Here is an 18,241-nt window from a genome sequence, read left to right on the forward strand (position 1 = left end):
GTGGAAGTAAGCATCCTTGAGGTCCAAGGTTGCGAGGAAGTCCCCCTGAGTGAGTAACGGAAGAACTTGCTGCAGCGTTAGCATGTGGAAGTGTTCCGAGAGAATGTATTGGTTTAGGGGCCGGAGGTCGAGAATAGGCCTGAGGGACCCGTCCTTTTTTGGGATTAAGAAGTACAGGGAGTACACCCCTGTGCCTTCCTCCTCCACTGGCACGAGCTCTATAGCGCCCTTTTGCAGCATGACAAGAACCTCCTGCTGCAATAAGTGCAAATGCTCTGTGGACATAGGACGGTGTTTTGGTGGTATGTTGGGTGGAGTGGATGTGAGCTCCAAACAATAACCGAACTGGATAAGTTTCCTGACCCACCTGTCTGTGGTGATGGATTTCCAGACTGGCAGGAACTGCTGGAGTCTCCCCCCGACAGGTGTGGAATGGTCGGGGGGCAGTGACAGGGCGTCACTGTTTGTTGGAGGCGGAGGAACGGGAGTTGTTGTTGCACCTGCCTCTGCCCTTGGCGTTGTTGCCCCGATAACCTCCTCTATTTTGTTTGGGGTAAGAGGATTGCGCCCCACCTTTATTGAATTGTGTTTGCTGTCACATTTGGCTTCTGGAAACACCCCTATTGCCTGAGCGACCAAAAGTGCTCCCCCGAAACTGTTGGGATTGGAGAGCTCCCATGGACTTTGCAGTCTCGGTATCCTTTTTTATTTTTTCCAAGGTGGTATCCACCTCAGGACCAAACAATCTGTCAGGGTTAACTAGCTGGTTGAGGATGGTAGTTTGGATCTCAGGCTTAAATCCGGAGATTCTGAGCCATGCTTGTCGTCTTAACATCACACTGGTGTTAATTGCCCTGGCTGCAGTGTCCGCAACGTCTAGTGCACACTTAATTGAAGCGTTGGAGATGAGCTTCTCTTCCTGGATAAGCATCTCCGCAGCCTCCTTATATTGGTCTGGGAGATGTTACAACAGGGTCTCTAGTGTGTCGTAGTGTGCCCTGTCGTACCGTGCCAAGAGCGCCTGCGTGTTAGAGATACGCCAGATATTGGCCGCCTGAGCTGCTACTCTCTTTCCCGATGCTTCTAGCACTTTGGACTCTTTGTCCGGGGGAGGAGCTTTACCAGCGGTTTGCGAATTCGCCCTCTTGCGGGCATTAGAAACGACCAGGGAGTCCAATGGCAACTGGCCCTTGATGTAGGTGGGATCGCCAGGTGCCAGTCGGTACTTTTTCTCAATTCTAGGGTTGACCACCCTCGCCCGTGTGGGCTCTTTGAAAATGTCCGCAGCATGTTTGAGGACCCCTTTCAGCATTGGGAGGGTTTTCACAGTCTTTTCAGCTGTTGAAAAAGTGTCAAAGAGGAACTCCACCTCCACAGGGCCAGCATGCAGTTCAACGTCGTGGTTCTTAGCCGCCCTTTCAATCAAGGCATTGAATGCCGCAGAATCCTCAGTGGGAGATGGTTTGATATTGTATATCTGAGTGTCAAGGGCGGGTTGCTGATCCCCCTGGTCACCTGTGTCCACCCATGCGTCCTGTTGTTCATCAGGATCTGTGTGGGCCGGGAAGCTGTATTCCTCATCTTGATCAGTTTTGAAAAGAAATTATAGCAAACAGATAATAACATGCCAAAACCTCTCATTCAACCACTAGTGTATATAGCTACGACATTCACACAATCCTATATGTTTATGGTTACAAAGAGATGTATGTTTTGATTTTCAAAAACCTTTTTATTTTATTTTATATCAATAATTGTCTGATTATTTTGAATGTCCTATATAGACTTTATAAATAGATGGTTATAATACAAAATTCAATATTACATTTGCTAAAGGTATACACATTTAAAGAAAACATGAAAACATACACATATCACAAAAAACCCAAAAAGACAAGTCGGTCAATGGTCTATTGTAGTAGGCAAAAGCGGTGAATTTTGACTACGCGCGTTTCGGCATTCTGCCTTCATCAGGTGACCGTCATTCGCGTGTATACTGTACAGGACAACAAACTTTTGTAATATCGGTATGTAGATAGTGGTGAGATTTGTTTGAGGGTCCACATCTATTTTCATCAATAAAGTACTAGTGCTAGTTTATGGTTACCGTTTTCACAGTTGTTTGTACTCAATGTACAAGATTCTGAGACCCAATCTGTGGTCGAGATGCTTGTTCCAAAATGATTCAAGGGCTATACTCAGCGGCCCATGAGTGGTAACAATGTCTTTTCCTAGATACGTAAAAGAACTGAAACGTCGTATTTGGAGGCCGGCAAATATATTTTTATAATCTCTTCTTTTTCTTAAACGAGATGAAAAAGAGCAGTTTCTTCGTATTTCAAGAAAAGGATGGCGTGCATCATGTAAATTAGTGGGGAAACCGTGCTTAGTTTTGCAGGCTAGTATTCTATGGCCAGACCTCCCCTCGACGTGCTGATGGTTCCTCATCTTGATCCCCAGCATCCTCGGCATCCGAATAAGTTGGCGAGGGCGTGGCAACTCTTTGAGTCCGAGGAGTCAGTGGTTCGACCAAGACCGGTGAATCAGAAGCAGGCTTTTAGCGCTTCAAAGGAATGGTATACGACTCCAAAGGCGTCGTCGCCGTAATTTTCCGCTTGTAAAGCGTAAGCTTCCCAGTGTCGGCATCGATGAAACGTTCCGACTGTTCCTCCATTAATGGTGGTCGATGCGTCAAGCCCCCAGCCGGGAGAGTAGGCGTCGACCCCACAGCACTCTGCGATTTCGCTTCGGGCGCCGCCCGTGGTGCGAAGGCCTTCGGTGCCACCTTCGGCGGCAACGTGAAGAGGAGTGGCGTCGATGACTTGGAGGTGGGGACCGACTGCTTCGGTGCGGGTGGCGTTTTGGGGTCTTCTGCCAAAGCCTTGTCCCTGATACGCTTGAGGGAGTCCGAGACCTGCTTTGTGAAGGAAGCGGACGGCTTCGCCGATATGACAGACGACCTCGGTCCAGCAACGTGTGAAGACTCGAGCGTCGATGACTTGGGCTGTTCGGTCCGAGGCTTGATCGTGTTGGCGTCCTGGGCAACCGCTTTAGGGGCACCAATCTTTGGCTCGATGCCCTAGCTGGTCTTCGGCTCGACGCCCTTTGCGGCCCTCGGCTCCGCGCCCTTGCTTGGCTCCGGCTCGACGCCCGACCCGGACTTCGGCTCGACGCCCTTGCTCGACTGAGGCTGGACGGTCTTCTTGGGCTTCTGCTCGACGCCTTTGGTCTGCTTTGGCTGGACGGATTTCACCGACTTCGCCGGGTCGACAGGCTTCTTGGGCCTGGGCTGTCCCGACACCTCGGAAGACGAGGGTGTCGACGGTGGAGCAGAAGGTTTCGGTTTCGAAAGCGCTTGAACCACTTTAGGTAGTGTGGACAACGAAGGTTTCACTTTCGGTTTCGTTTTCGGTAATGGCGGCTCCGTCGAAGTGTCCGTAGCCGGGCCGGGAGGCGGGGCCGTGGATTTTGGTAGAAGGTCTTGGGTAAGGCCGATAGGCGATCCCTCGACCTGAGCCTTCGTAAGTGTTCGAACGGGGCATAGCTCGTCCTCTGAGCTATCTTCCATGGCCCCATAGGCCTCATTGTCGTCTCCTACCACGTCGACGACTTCTTGTACGGGTAGGCCTTCGACATCCACTTGATAGTTGTAGTCGACTTCTTCCGCTGGAGGTGAAATCTGCAGCTGAACGTCGTGTTCGTCTGCTTCCTCGCTGTCGAAGATGTCCACCGGTGCCGACTGCCGGGCCTCCATGCGCGCCACGCGCCGAAGCTGAATTGTTTTCTTCGAACGAAATCGTGAACAAGCCATACAGTTGGCTTCATCGTGGTCCGGCGACAGGCACTTGTTGCACACCGGGTGGATGTCGATGTGTGGGTACTTCGATCCGCACACGGGACACTTCTTGAACGGGCTCCGTTCCATGTCGCGTCGTCGAGGGTCTTGCTGCGCCGACTGGGCCTCGAGCACCAAAGAGTCACGCGACTCCCTGGATGTCAAACTCGGGAGGCGAGTCCGAACAGAACCGGGCACCGAACGCAAACAATACCGACGATAAGAGAAAAAGGCCTTTTGGCCTCGAGAATATTGTCGATTCCGAACTGGAGAGAACGAAAGTACACGACGTATATTTAGCAAGGACCCCCAGAAGACTTAGATATTATAGTTCCTAGGTCAGGGAAGGAATATCATTTGACAAAAAACAACCTAGGCAACTAATGTATAGGAGGACACAAATCGATGTAGAAGGACGAGGGCTGCCAATTACTATAAAATCAGTATTTTATTATAAAAATAAAAAGCACAACAAATAAAAATGTAATACAATTTTGAATAAAGATTGGTTACAAGTTCACAAATTAAAAATTCATGTGTAGTGCATTATACATAGACTTTCCTATGCAATACTCTGTACATAATACGAGGATAAAATAAAACAAACAGCAAATATACACAAAGTCAATTAATTAAAAAGGTGGCCCAATATTTCTCAAGAACGAAAGTACATCCGAACCCAATGGCGGAAAAAAACAATCTGGGGATGGAGTCGATGCCCATGCGCACTGTAGTCCAGGGGAGGAGCCACCTATCTCGTGATACTTCGAAGACTCTTCCAGGACAACAATGTGCAATCATCCGGACCCAACACTAGGCGGCGATCTATGCTATAGATATGAATTCAGCAGCCCACATGCCTCGAACGCTAGGTTCCTCTCAACCCATGGCAATACCTGGTATCTGGTACTATCCCATGGGCTTGGAAGAAGTCCACAACCAACCCCCCTAAAAACAATAGGCGAACCCTTTGGACCTAACTAAGCCAATATCATTTTTGCCCTTTCCTGTAAAAATCTTAGAACGTTTTGTGTGCAAAAAATTGTTCCTTCATCTGGAAGATTAAAATATCATGTAGGAGCAGTTTGGATTCAGTCCAGGGCATGATGCCAAGTCGTCCCTGCTTCTGGCCATGGATGAGGTCCGGATGAGTGTAGACAGTGGCCAATCGGCAGTTTTGATATGATTCAATCTATCAGCTGCTTTTGATGCTATGAACCACAAGATACTACTGGCAAGATTAGCTAAGATTTGGGTCAACATCACAGTACTGAACTGGATGGGCTCCTACCAATCAGATCGATGTAAAATGATGTTGCTGCCTTCATTCTGCTCGGACTTCAAAACCATCGAACACTGAGTCCCACAGGGATTGGCACTAAGCCCTATCTATTTAACATTTGTATGAGGCCTCTTATAACACTCTTTAAATCCCACAACATAAGACTGGTGAATTAAGCTGATGACACACAACTGATTTTGTCCATTGAAATTAACAATTCAAACGCTCTGGTCTCCTTTCTTAACTGTATGAGCAACATTACCCACTGGATAAACAGAAAATCCCTAAAATTCAACTGGGACAAAACTAAGTTTTTGTGTTGTGTAGCTACTAAAATCCCCATGAATCTCCCATCTAATTCCTGGCCACTGACACAGGAGAATGCGCTAAAACAACCAGAGACAGTGAGAACTTTGGGGGTCACCTTTGACAACAAGCTATCTAAGGAGAGCCATATAAATAAACTGGCAGGCACTTGCTTTGCCCTTCTCCGGGGCTTAAGGAAACTTTTACAGTTGCTGCCCTCTCATGCAAAAACATTGATTCTGCGAAGCGTGATACAAAGTAGCTTGACTATTATAACACTCTGTTACTTGGAAAATCAAATAAAGAGACTATACAGAGTTCAAGCATCAGCTGCAACGCTGGCACTAAACAGACCAAGGAGATCCTCTTACTCCAGCTCTATGAAGGAACTCCATTGGCTCCTGATAAATCAGAGGAGAGTATTTAAATCTTTGTGCATAGTTTTCAAAGCTCTTCAGGGCCAGAGTCCTCTGCCCCTACAAAGAAGATTAAAACAATATGTCCCTGGGAGATGCCTTCGTTTAGAAACTGCAATTCTCATCTACGTTGCAAAATGTCGTAAAAAAAGCAGATAGGACAGTCGCGCCTTCATGGTTAGAGCGGCTCAGCTTTGAAATGGTCTTCCATCCGCCCTAGATTCGCAACTGACTTACTGAACTTCCGAAAAGCATTAAAAACGTGGCTATTTCCTGTGTAACTCCGCGTTCATGGTTTCAGTTTGTTTGATAGCAGTTAGCTTCTTGTCTATGTAAAAGCCCTCAGCGCCAGGATACCTGTAAAGTGATAATGTGCTCTATACGTGATATAAATAAATAAATAAATAAATCTACCATGGACTGCATCAGTAGGGAAGAATAGTAGACCCTGAGAGTGTTACTGTACCTCGGACACTTTGGGGCTGCACTGGGCGGGTTTGAGCACAGCAAGTTGGGGGCGAAGCCACGGTATCGAGATGCTAGTAGCCAAATGGGGCACCCAAACAACGAGTTACATATTTAGACCTGGAATGTCAATGGTCTGGGCAACAAAATGAAGAGGATGCTACTGCTCCAACTTGTACGTAGATATGCCCCAAACCTGGTGTTACTCCAGGAGACACACCTTCGAGGAAACCACTATCGAGCCATTATTAATAAATAAATTAAACAATCTTTATTCGGCAGTAATGCCGCCATTAAAAAATCATACATTAAAACAATATTAAATTCATTAAAAGATTTTTCATCACACAGTAATCATACAAATATTATTAACATTCTACTAGGAAACAGGACAAACCTCGGCTTAAAATTACTTTTAGAGATGCATAAAAAACAGCACTATTCGTTACATAAGTTCCACGTGACATGAATACAATCCAAAATTCTATCCAGTACATTTAATTCTACTATCATCCCATCCTAGTTCCACACTGACCCTCCTGCGCTTAATCATGTCTAGATTTTCTTGATCTCATCATTGCTCTTAGTAAATGAACAACCACACTCAATGTACGAACATCTTGCATGAGTTGCAAATGTAAAAGAGCAACACGAGCTTACCTGAACACCATATCTTTCAAGTAAGGTTTAAGAAATTGACGTCTTAAGCAGTGTAAAATATTTACATAAAAAGAAAACATGTAAAATATCCTGTGGAGACCTATTGTTGCAGCCACAGGGCCCTCTATTCTCGGCACGTACTACAAAACCAAGAGAGGAGGCAACTAAATGGTGAAACATTCAGTCTAAAACGAGTAATTAAAAAAACGCTCATAGGGACTAGTTAATATGGAGAGGTAAGGCTCCATACCCGGTGTTGATTTAACTAAAGCGTGGGGTCTTACCCTAGGCTTCATAAGCTCCTTTCCTTCACGCTCAGCGCTAATTGTTTTAAAAAATAGGTCTTTAATTAACGTTTTATCCTCCCTCTTCACTGTCTTATAATTCATAAATATATCAGCTCTTCCCAGGGCACTGAATGAATCTTTAATGTATCTTAATCAGGGAATTTTTAATGCATGGTCCAAGGAGAGGCAATCCATGATTACTGCTTGGTTAAAAGAAGCCTCTTCGTTGGCCCAAACATTCACCCAGCAAAGCTGCAACTAGGTCTGTAATATATTTGACCCCCTGTTCCGCATGTACAGTGTATGCAGGTGTTCCCTGTGACACTTTTAAAATCCGTGCAAAAAATTTATTTTGGGTAATTTGTAATTTATCAACTACCTTATAGCCCCAAATCTCACTCCAGTACAAGGCCTTGGAAATGCAAAATGATTGATATAATTTTAAGATCATCCCCGGGGACCATGTACTTTTTGTGTGCATAGCTCCCAGGGCTTTACTCATCACCTTTGCCTTTTCCTCTCCCTTCAGGGATTTCCATTTTAATTTATCATCAAATAAAACACCCAGATATATAAAAGTCGGGACTTTGGCTAAGCTAGCAGTGCCTACCTTGTAGATTTTTATACTAGTTCCCCGACGCCCTATTTCCGTAACAAAAGATTTAGTAAAATTGGGGGATAAGTCTAACATATTCCTGAAGGAGACAAACCTGTCAATGAACACTTGTAATGCTCTAAATGTTTGTACCATAAGCACTGCGTCATCCGCATATAACAGGACTAGGACTGATCTAGTCCCTATTCTCGGGGTATCAGTGTGCAGTTAGATCAGATGGAATTCTAGTCCATTAATATACAAAGTGAATAAAAAAGGGGCAAGAATGCACCCTTGACGCACTCCTCTCTAGCCATAAATAGATTTGGATATTAACTGGTGACCCACGCAGGATATACCACAGACTCTCGGGGTGGGAATCCTACTCAAGCAGTCCACTCCATTTACAATATGGCACACATGGTATGATCCCCCAGGGCAGATATGTTGCAGTGTCAGGGGCAAGGGAAGGCGAAATTATCAATATTTGCTCCTTATACATTCCTAAGCATCTGCACGCTACAACACTCATGGTAGTAAGCACCATGTTGTTGGACATGCCAGATCCTGGATGGAGATATGAATGCGGGAGTGGAGATGGGACTAGATATGGAAACCTAATGCCATGGGACAGAGTGAGCGGGGATGGGGATGGTGGACCTTTGGACGCTCAACACCCACAAAAGAAGCAATATACATATTATTCTGCATCACAAGGAAACTTCTCCTGACTTGACCATATATACACACACCACCTACATACAGATAGATTCAGAGCGGCCCTACATTATGCGAGAGGTATTTCCAATCACTGCCTGGTAGGAGTGACATTACTGGGGTCCACAAGGGACTACCATTTGCCCCTGAGGATGGATCGAGGGTTCTTGACAGAGGCCTTAAGAAGAAGCTCAGGGACAGTGCAGAGATGTACTTCACCGAAAATATTGGGTCAGTGGATTCGAGGTACGTCCTGTGGGAGGCATTCAAGACTGTTATGAGGAAGCTGGCACAGGCACTGATTGGTAGCACTAAGAAAGAGCACAGACTTGAGTGCTCCACGATAGAAGTGATATTAATACTGTGGAAGCAGGGGTTCTTGCAGGGGGAACGGAAGAGCTTAGGCATCAGCTACGCCTCAGGCAGCAGAACCTCAAAAACACTGCGGAACATCAGACAAGGAGCCACACACTGGCGACAATGCCAGCTATACAATGTTGGAGGCAAAGCCAACAAGTTATATGCATGGCTGGATAAAAGAGAGAGACATATCCTAGATATTAGCAATGAGAGGGGAGTGCTCCAGACAACAAATATACAAGGAAAAGGGTTTTTAACATACAGAGTATATTGGGCGCTCTGCCTGAAGTGTACGCAATGCTTGTAGAAGCTGTAATGGTGGCCGTGGTGCAACTGGCGAGCGGAAATGACCCTATAACCGCTCCAATAGTATGTCAGAATTACCCAACATACACACGAACATAATATACAGAAATGCCTATGCACACACACTAAATGTCAATTCCAGTCGTGTCATAGTATACACACACAGTTGAAAATAGCCAAGGACAACATAACATAATAATGGAATTTCCTGGCGCTTGTTGCTGTGGTTTCAGATTTTATTTGGTTCCACAACCAGCCGCCACATGTTTCGTCACGTTAGGAACAGTGTGTTCGCGACTCCTCAGGGCTGGGAAGGATACAAAATATAAACAATAGAACATCTGAAACGATGTGTACATTTTTATCACTTAGGTTCACATAGCATCCCTTCAGTTGTGAGTCCACACAGTGAGTTTCACCCCATAGAGCGGACCATAATTCGAGTACTAAGCCTAGTCTCAGGTGGACACAAGGATGTGAAGCCCCATCTGTGCCTGCATGCGCAGATGTTTATTTATCAGACCGGAGCAATCTGGGTGCCTAACAACTCATGCTGTTGTATGGGTATTTAAAACGGAGAGCGCATTCGAACGTGAACGTGACGGAACGATAGTCTGTGAGCAATAATACCTAATAGTGCTCAGTGTGTGTAATGGCAAAAAGGTGAATCATACCTGCGGTACAGAAACCGAAAAGTGAAAGGTCTGTATAAAGGGAGAGATAGAAAAGAGGAGAAAGGAGAACAAGGTCAAGGGAGGATGTGGGTGAATGAGAGCAGAAAATTTTTTACGACTCTCAAGTTTGTTAAGATCACAGTATCAGGAAACACAAAGTTCCTCACCGCTCCACCGGTGATAATTCCGCCCCGGCGGGGCTTGTGACCAAATGCGAAGAGTGTCTTCGTAGCAAAGCTGTGGAGCGAGAGTGCAAGGAGTAGATAGAATGGGTAAGAAGAATGGAATAAATTATCCCACAACCGCTGCATGACTAAAAACAAGAAAAAGTTATGCGGCGAACATACCCAAGTGCGACAGTGGGTCCAGTGGATATGTTTCACACCGGAGAGTTTCCTCATTGTTCAACGGAGTGTTTGAGCGACTCTCAATGGAAAAAAAGGAATTGTTTGTATAAATCACAGGGTCCCATTTAGTGTGTGCATAGGCATTTCTGTATATTATGCTCCAGACAACAAGCTCAGCCATTGTGGATATATTTGCTACCTACTATGAGGGGGTATTTAAATCCATCACAGCAGATTGCACGGAATGTTTGCAGGACCTGCTGCTGCGTACACTTTCTAATGAAGAAAGAGGCGCTGGAAGCGGACCTTACTGTGAAAGAACTTATTGCAGAATTGAGGGACCTACAATCGGGGAAATCGATTGGTACCAAGGGCTTACCTGTGGAACTATACAAAAGGATGGCTGATAAAGTGGCCATGCACATGCTTAATATGTTCCAAGAGGCGCATGATGAGAGGCTATTGCCAAGTGATCAACGGATAGCAACTGTGGTAGTAATGCACAAGAAGGGTAAGTCACAGATGGACCTTCAGTTCATACAGGCCTATATCCCTGCTACATGTAGAGACTAAGGTACTAGTCAAAATCATGGCGACCAGACTGCGCGTGGTATTTACATCAATAATGAACCTCGATCAATCGAGCTTTATGCCCCACAGGAGCACCTGTCTTAACCCAAGATGTTTGTTTGGTGTGCTGCATTTAACTGAGAAAACCCAGGTGGAACCGGCGGTGATAATGCCCCTTGCTGTCAAAATGGCCTTCGACAGTATAGAATGGAATGATATGTTTGCAGCACTGACTAGGCTGGGCTTGGGCCTGAAATGTTTGAAATTGTCAGGCTCCTTTATCAAGAACCATTGGCGAGAGTAAAAGTTAAAGGTACGGTCTCTCGAGTTTTTGCTCTGAATAAGGATCGAGGCAAGAAAGAAAGAGACTGTAACTGTACTTTAGATGCAATTGCCCGCAATGAAATGTCAAGGGGGAAACGGCTGACCACTCAGTCATGCCAACAGGATTAGCATTAACAATGGTTTAAGTGAGAAAGACAACAGAGTGTCGGCCAAGTTTGCTTTCTACACCACAGTGTGCACAGAATGTTCTAAAGATATTTTTGCAACATAGTGATGGATGAAAAGCTTGACTTAATCTCAGCCACTTTCAATCATTTAGGCCACATCCCAGTGCATTGTTTTTCATCCACAATGCCACCTCAGTTTGGATGCAGACATATGCAAATCACTCTTCACTCTACTCCAATTGGCCAGGTCCTTCAGCAATACCTGGCTGATGAGTCCTAATAAGGGCTGTTTGTGTTCAGATTCAAGGAGGATCTGGCCTGGCAGTTCAGGCTGGATTGTACCCATTGGAGCACGGTAAAAACTGAGTTGCATATGGCTGGGTCAAAACTGAGGTGGCATGGCGGACAAATAATTATGGTTCAGGGTGCATCTCCAAGTGAATGCCAGTGGCTGACATTAATTCAAGCATTCCATCAATCACTTTGTTTTTTGATTTCCTAAATATGTTTTTGCCATCTTTTCAGGGCATGAAAACTCAAACAAGGTGGTGTTTTCCTTTGTAGGTATTCATAGATGCTACTTTTGATGCTCTAGCTCTGGAAACCCCAATTGAATATTTTTTTTTAGGTTCTTCATAGAAGTGCAATGTGTAAGTAATCATCCACTTACAACAGGGCATTTCCATCAGTGGTGAGGTGTTATTTTTCTCTTGGAGTAGCAAGTCCCATCTCCTTTCTCTGTACTAAGGGTTTAAAAGGAACTATTTTGCACAGTTTGGACACTTTCTAATGAGGCGAAAGAGCTACTGTGTAAATACTGTTTCATCTACTGTCATGTTAATACTGTTTATTGCTGTATAACAATACTAGAGACTCCCAGCTTGACAATGGAGAATGAATCATTCATATGAGTCTAGGAAAGATTCAATGCTGGAGAAGAAGCATTTCTGCATTATAAGCAGCTTGAAGGAGTTAAATCTTTACTGCTATGCAAAGGATCAGAAACTACTCAAGTAATAGACAAAGGGCATTCTACAATATTGAGATTTGAAGGTCTTTAGATTGTACACTGAAGGGCTACCTTATGGTGTAGCATGCGGGGCAGACATTGTGAGGCAGCAGACTGAATACTATAGTTTGAAATACTCGGGAAATGTAGCTTAGTAAGCAACCATTTAGAACTTTGTGTCTTACGCACACTCTTGACCTGTGTTCTTTGTTCAAACCAAAACTAACTGGATAAATGACTTTTCAGAAAGTGCACTTATACAATAATTTACAAATTACAAGGAATTTAAGAATAGTAGATTACTACTCACACCATCAAATTCTATTAAAAATTCAGTTTTCAAACGCCTGCTTGCATCATGCTCTCCTTCCCTTCTTTCACACAGAAGGCTATCCACCTCATCTGAAATAAAGAAAGTGCAACAGAAATAACACATTAGTGAACAGTGGCCTTGAGGACCCTGATCTTTGTGACAGTTAATGCATTATGCAGCATTCCAGCTTCTCTATAGACTTCCAATTGACACACTGCTTCTACCACTCGCATTGCCCCTTTTGCCACAGTAACCACACTCATCTAATGCAGTCATCTTGGGCCCATTGCCAACCTGGCCATTAATTTCTTCTAGGATCCCATCCCTGGTGCCCACATTGGTTTTAAAGCTCTGTGTCACTGTTTGCAATTCTGTAATCTTGACTGTCAACAACCCCCCTCCAAGTGTAAGGCCTTGGTTCACATAGTGTTTGAGGAAGGACGCAGTCCAGGTTTTTGGCTTTAGTCATGGAAGACTTTTGGCAACATTATATGAATTTTTTTTATAGTTGTTTGTCTGCAGGCTGTACTGGCCAAAGTTCGCTATTTAAAAAAAAAAAAAAAAACAATTCAACTTTAAAAAGTAATTAATGTCAACGCTAATGACCAGAAACTTCTTTCAAAATCCTTTTTTAAAGGGAAAAAATTGAAGGAGAAAAGGTAATGCAAATAGAAGCTTCAAAAGACAAATCTGAAAAGTGACATTGCCCCTTTAAGTGAACCAACAGTTGCATGCTCTCTAGTGTCAGGCACCTTAGCTCACTTTGGTAGGACCTGTGGGTAATGACTTTGAGGGTGAAAATGTTTTGTGCTTTGTACTGGGGAGAGGTCAGATTTAAATTAAGAATTCAATGCAAATTCCCACGAAGGAGAAGCATGTCAGCAGCTCATGAACATAGCCACAGTAGCAAGCTGGAGGGGATCAAGGTATCATTGGTGAAGTTCCACACTTGCTCAGTAGGGTTTGGGGCATGGTTAGGAGGGCAGGCGCCTGCTGCTATTAGGGTCCTCGAGAGGCAAGAGTCATGGTATTTGGACTGACCATGGAATTTTCTTCTGATGGTAGACTTGTTTGACTGGGGGGCCTTGAGATACAGTCACCCAATTCAAATAGCACTCGTGCATGAGCAGGAGGGTTTCCACACTGATAAATTTGCAGTCATCATTGCCCTAATTGTGCAAATTTACTATTTTTTGTTTTAACTCTATGGATTTTCCAGGTCTTTAGTTTGGCTTTGTTCTCTCCCTTTTCTTGAGCTTCTTCCGTTACATGCACAGGACTTCTTTCAAAGACAGTATGGATTCTGAAAGACAAAAGAGGTACTCAGCACTGCTTGCACTAGCCTGAATGTCGAGTGTGAATCAGTTTCCCTTTTCTTTTTTTTTTACTGTTTAAAGTCTGGTGTGACTTTCTGGCAGCGATTTTGACAATACCCATGATTTTTCTCTTTCCTACCCTTATTTCTTCTAAGGTCCTTTGGCCCTGTACTGTGGTACTTCCAGTCCCAAACGCTTTATGATTGTTAACACATCTGTGGATCATTGGCAGTATAAGTCGCTAAGCTAGCTGGTGTATTTGGTCTAGGACACTCTTAATGGTTGCAAGATGTATCTAAATGAAAGACAACTGCACGCTTATAAAGCTAGTTAAACCAGGTATGGCTTATTCCTTTCGACATTTTGCTGAATGAATCAAATGCTAAATAATTTGCTCCAAAAGGTATGTGATGGTTCGGTACAAGGGCTCTCAGCTTTTTTTAATGAAGTTCATTTACTCGTTTGACATTTGTGTCTCTATATCTAATGTGGTCAAATGCCATGCAGCCATACTCGGTGATGGAACTTTGGTATACATTATTTGGCCGAGGAATATGGAAGAAAAGTCTGGTCTGCGGGGAACCTTCTTGAGTGGAGCTTCTTATAAGTGTAATTCTAGAAGACGTAGTCTTTCAGGAAAAATACAGATCATCTTGACTCTAGAGTACACCATCTTCATGAGACTGGTTGGGATCGGAGGAATAGCCAGAAAAGCTAACAGACATTTCAAGGACCAGCTCATCAAAAGAACATTCTTCTTCAATCCCTGTGGTAGAATCTAGAGAGGATGTTTGGGCATTTGCAGTTTTCAATGGTGGCAAATGCAGCTATACCGCACATAGCTTAATATGTTATGCAGCACAGAGGCGTTTAGCATCCACTCTTTTTAGGTCGAGCCTGAGTCAGAAATCAGTTGCTGTAGTGGATTATGAAAGAGAAGCCCCGCCCTCCGCCCATATTTTTCATTGGATTTTGTCTTTGTCCTTCGTAAATGCTGGCTTCTGATTCAGTAATTGGCGTGTTGGTCCCTCCTTAGTATGGCCTTGTCTTAATTTGTAACCTCCCAAGGCTACTGGGCCCTTTACTTCGGTTGTTACTGGGTACGTCTTTTTCAATCTGCAGGCACTACTTTCTTTAATGAGTTTTTACTACTGCAGGCATGACATGCTTTCCTGCAACATTCAGCGCGCGATGCACGCTCATTGTACAAGCAGCCCGTCACTTGTATATAGCGCAAACTCGACACTGAGGTTTTGGAGCACCAGTTACATTACAGGAGGACACAATCATTTTTGGTAGGCACAGGGAGAATAAGTGATTTGCTTAGTATAACAGGATGTTGAGCTGAGGCCAAGACTCAAACCTGGTTCCCAAGCTCCACAGTTGGTAGCTCTGGCAGTTAGCCACATCCCCCCACAGTACCTTGTTATACTGACATCCCGCCGAGTTTCTCGCTCCCTCTTCTCTCGCTTATCGTGCCCCTATCTTTCCCTCCTTTGGCATTGTTCCTTCACTTGCCACCCCAAGCCCGCTCTCCTACACAACCCCCTCCCTGCTTTGTTTCCTGCTCGAATTTCCTGTCACACACAATATCTCCTGGTGTTCACCTCTTGGACATGTTTCATCTGCTTCCTCGCCCCAGTCTCCTCAGTGCCCGGTCACCTAACCCCCCTGCCCTACTATTCCGCATGCCCATTGTCTCCCACTCCTCCCTTCCGCCCTCTACTCCACTCCCCTCCCGTGGCTAGCTTCCTCTCCCTGTGAGCCTGGCTGCAGCATGCAGAAGTGCTGCACGAGCAGATGAAACTGCAGTCTGCGCCCAGCCCATCCCCCCTGGCTTGTCCTGCGAGCAAGGGCCAGAGAGCTGCTGGGGGCTGCATGTCTGCAGTGGGGAGCCTGGGCGGCAGACCCACAGAGGAGGGGAAGCAAGGTGACGGCGGTGCAGGAGATAGGGGCCCTCCTTCCACCCCCTAGGTACAGTGAGCTGTGACACTGCAACAACCTTTCCATGTCCGGGCTGGGGTCGTCCATGGTGGCCTCAGACAGGTAGCTTTGCTTTGCTGCAGTGAGATGGAGACGGCCGGGTTTGCCGTATACTCTGCTTAGGTTCTCCTGTGATGGATAGAGGGGAAGGAGTCTTCTCTTTTTCCTCTTGGAAGTATCACCATATCATTAACAGGTCTCTTTCGTTTATCAGTGGGCAAAGTGTGGTTTATTTTTCATACCCCTGATATTTTCCTTGTTCTCCTTTTTTCAAGAAGTCAGAATATGATTTCCATTGTGCGAAGCGCATCTTTGTCTGGTCGAGGTGTGAAGAACTCTTGTCTAGGCTTGAGGTTGAGCTATCTTCTGTCTGGTCCAGGTGCACTGAACTCTTTGTGGAGCGCTGTTCTGTATGGTTCTTGCATACAGCTATTTCCTCTGACCCAGGTGTGGAGTACTTACTCTCCTGTTTGGCCCAAGTTAAAGCTCTGCTTTGTATGTCCCAGGTGCAGAGAGCTCTTCTGTCTGACAGAGGTGTACATCGTTCTTCTGTCTGGACCATGTGTAGAGCTCTCTTCGTTATGGACCTGGCACAGAGCGCTCTTTTGTCTGACACAGGTGTGGACAGCTCTTTTTCTGACCCAGCTGTGGACTGTTGAGCACTCTTTTGTCTGGCCCGGGTGTGGAACGCTCTTCTGTTTGGTTCAGGTTAGAAGCACTCTAACTTAGTACGGTGTGGTGAACTCTTCTGGGATGACCTGGTGTGCACCACTCTTTAGTCTGGTTCAGGTTTGGAGCACTCTTCTGTCTGACCCAGGTGTGGAGAGCCCTTATGTGCTGATCAGGTGCCGAACACTCTATCTGTATGGGCCAGGTGTCGAGCGCTCTTCAGTATGGGCTAGGTGTCGAGCGTTCTTCTGTATGGGCCAGGTTTCATGCGCTCTTCTGTATGGGCCAGGTGTCAAGCACTCTTCTGTCTAAGCCAGGTTTATACCACTCTTCTGTATGGGCCAGTTGTCAAGCACTCTTCTGTATGGGCCAGATGTCAAGCACTCTTCTGTATGGGCCAGGTGCCGAGCACTCTTCTGTATGGGCCAGGTGCCGAGCACTCTTCTGTATGGGCCAGGTGCCGAGCACTCTTCTGTATGGGCCAGGTGCCGAGCACTCTTCTGTATGGGCCACTTGTCGAGCACTCTTCTGTAAGGGCCACGTGTCAAGCACTTTTCTGTATGGGCCACGTGTCGAGCACTCTTCTGTATGGGCCAGGTGTCGAGCACTCTTCTGTCTGAATGTATTGCGGATAGTACTGGCACATGGGGAGCAGTTACACACAAGTGTCCCTGGTGGTTGGGTCGTGTTTCCTTCACTACAGCTGTCTGTGGATTTCCCTTGCAGTGCTCTTATGAACATTGGCAGCTGAACTAGTATTAAAATCCCATAGTCTTCTTTGCCAGGACACGCCTCCACCATCCTCAGAGCAACCATGCTCTTTTCCCAGGGGTCTGCCAAACTGGAAGCCTCCTTAGTTTTAAGAGATGGTTGATTCATATTTAAAATTGCTGGTGCTATGCAAAGGCACTGTTCCGGACCACAAAATCATACAATGCCTTAAAATAATCGACTCCCCAGCCCTCCCTTTCGTTGTTGTGCCTTCTTTACCCCCCTGCCCTCCCTCCCGATGTCTACGCATTCTTTATCTCCGAACTCCCTCCCTCCCTCCTGTTGTCTGTGCCTTCTTCCCCCCTGCCCTCCATACCTCACGTTGTCTGTGCCTTCTTTACCCCTACCCTCTCTCCCGTTGTCCGTGCCTCCTCCCCCTGCCCTCCCTCCTGTTGTCCGTGATGCCTACCTTACCCCCTGCCCTCCCTCCCCGTTGTCCGTGGTGCTTACCTTACCCACCGCCCTCCCTCCCTCCCGTTGTCCGTGGTTCCTACCTATTGGCTATGCCACTGTTTTTGTTACTTTTATTTATATGCTAAATAAGGGCGACCGCGCGTCTCGTTGCACCGGCTCACTCAACCTGTTTTTTATTTTCATGCTAAATAATGGCTGCTACGTGCAATGAGAAGCGTCTAACCCAACTCGAAACAAGAATTTGCAATGTAATAGGTCTTGCATTTATGCAAGTTTGAGCTATTGGCATTGTAAATGACAATGCCTTTATTTTTTGGGGGTTTTAAAAACATGAATGAACCCAAACGAGTAATCCTCCTTGGGATGTTTTATAGACCCTCACCCACTCTATTACTGGGCTACCTTATCATCGGGTCTCATCCTGGTCCCTATAAACAATGATGGGCTCTACCATATTACAGGAAGCAGTTTCGATATTTATCAGACGAGGTCTT

General features: G+C 45.6%; 1 protein-coding gene across 4 annotated transcripts in view; it reads right to left on the reverse strand.

Annotated features, from left to right (window-relative positions):
* The window catches only part of SPAST (spastin), a 589,145-nt gene that overhangs the window by 201,590 nt on the left and 369,314 nt on the right, over positions 1–18,241 (reverse strand). For all 4 annotated transcript variants that reach the window (XM_078649093.1, XM_078649092.1, XM_078649091.1 and 1 more), the window contains one exon: positions 12,592–12,683. In XM_078649093.1, coding sequence (XP_078505219.1) covers positions 12,592–12,683 — 92 coding nt within the window. The remainder of the gene's footprint in view (positions 1–12,591; positions 12,684–18,241) is intronic.

The sequence above is a fragment of the Lissotriton helveticus genome, chromosome 6 (genome assembly GCF_964261635.1).
Source record: "Lissotriton helveticus chromosome 6, aLisHel1.1, whole genome shotgun sequence".
Taxonomy (NCBI): domain Eukaryota; kingdom Metazoa; phylum Chordata; class Amphibia; order Caudata; family Salamandridae; genus Lissotriton; species Lissotriton helveticus.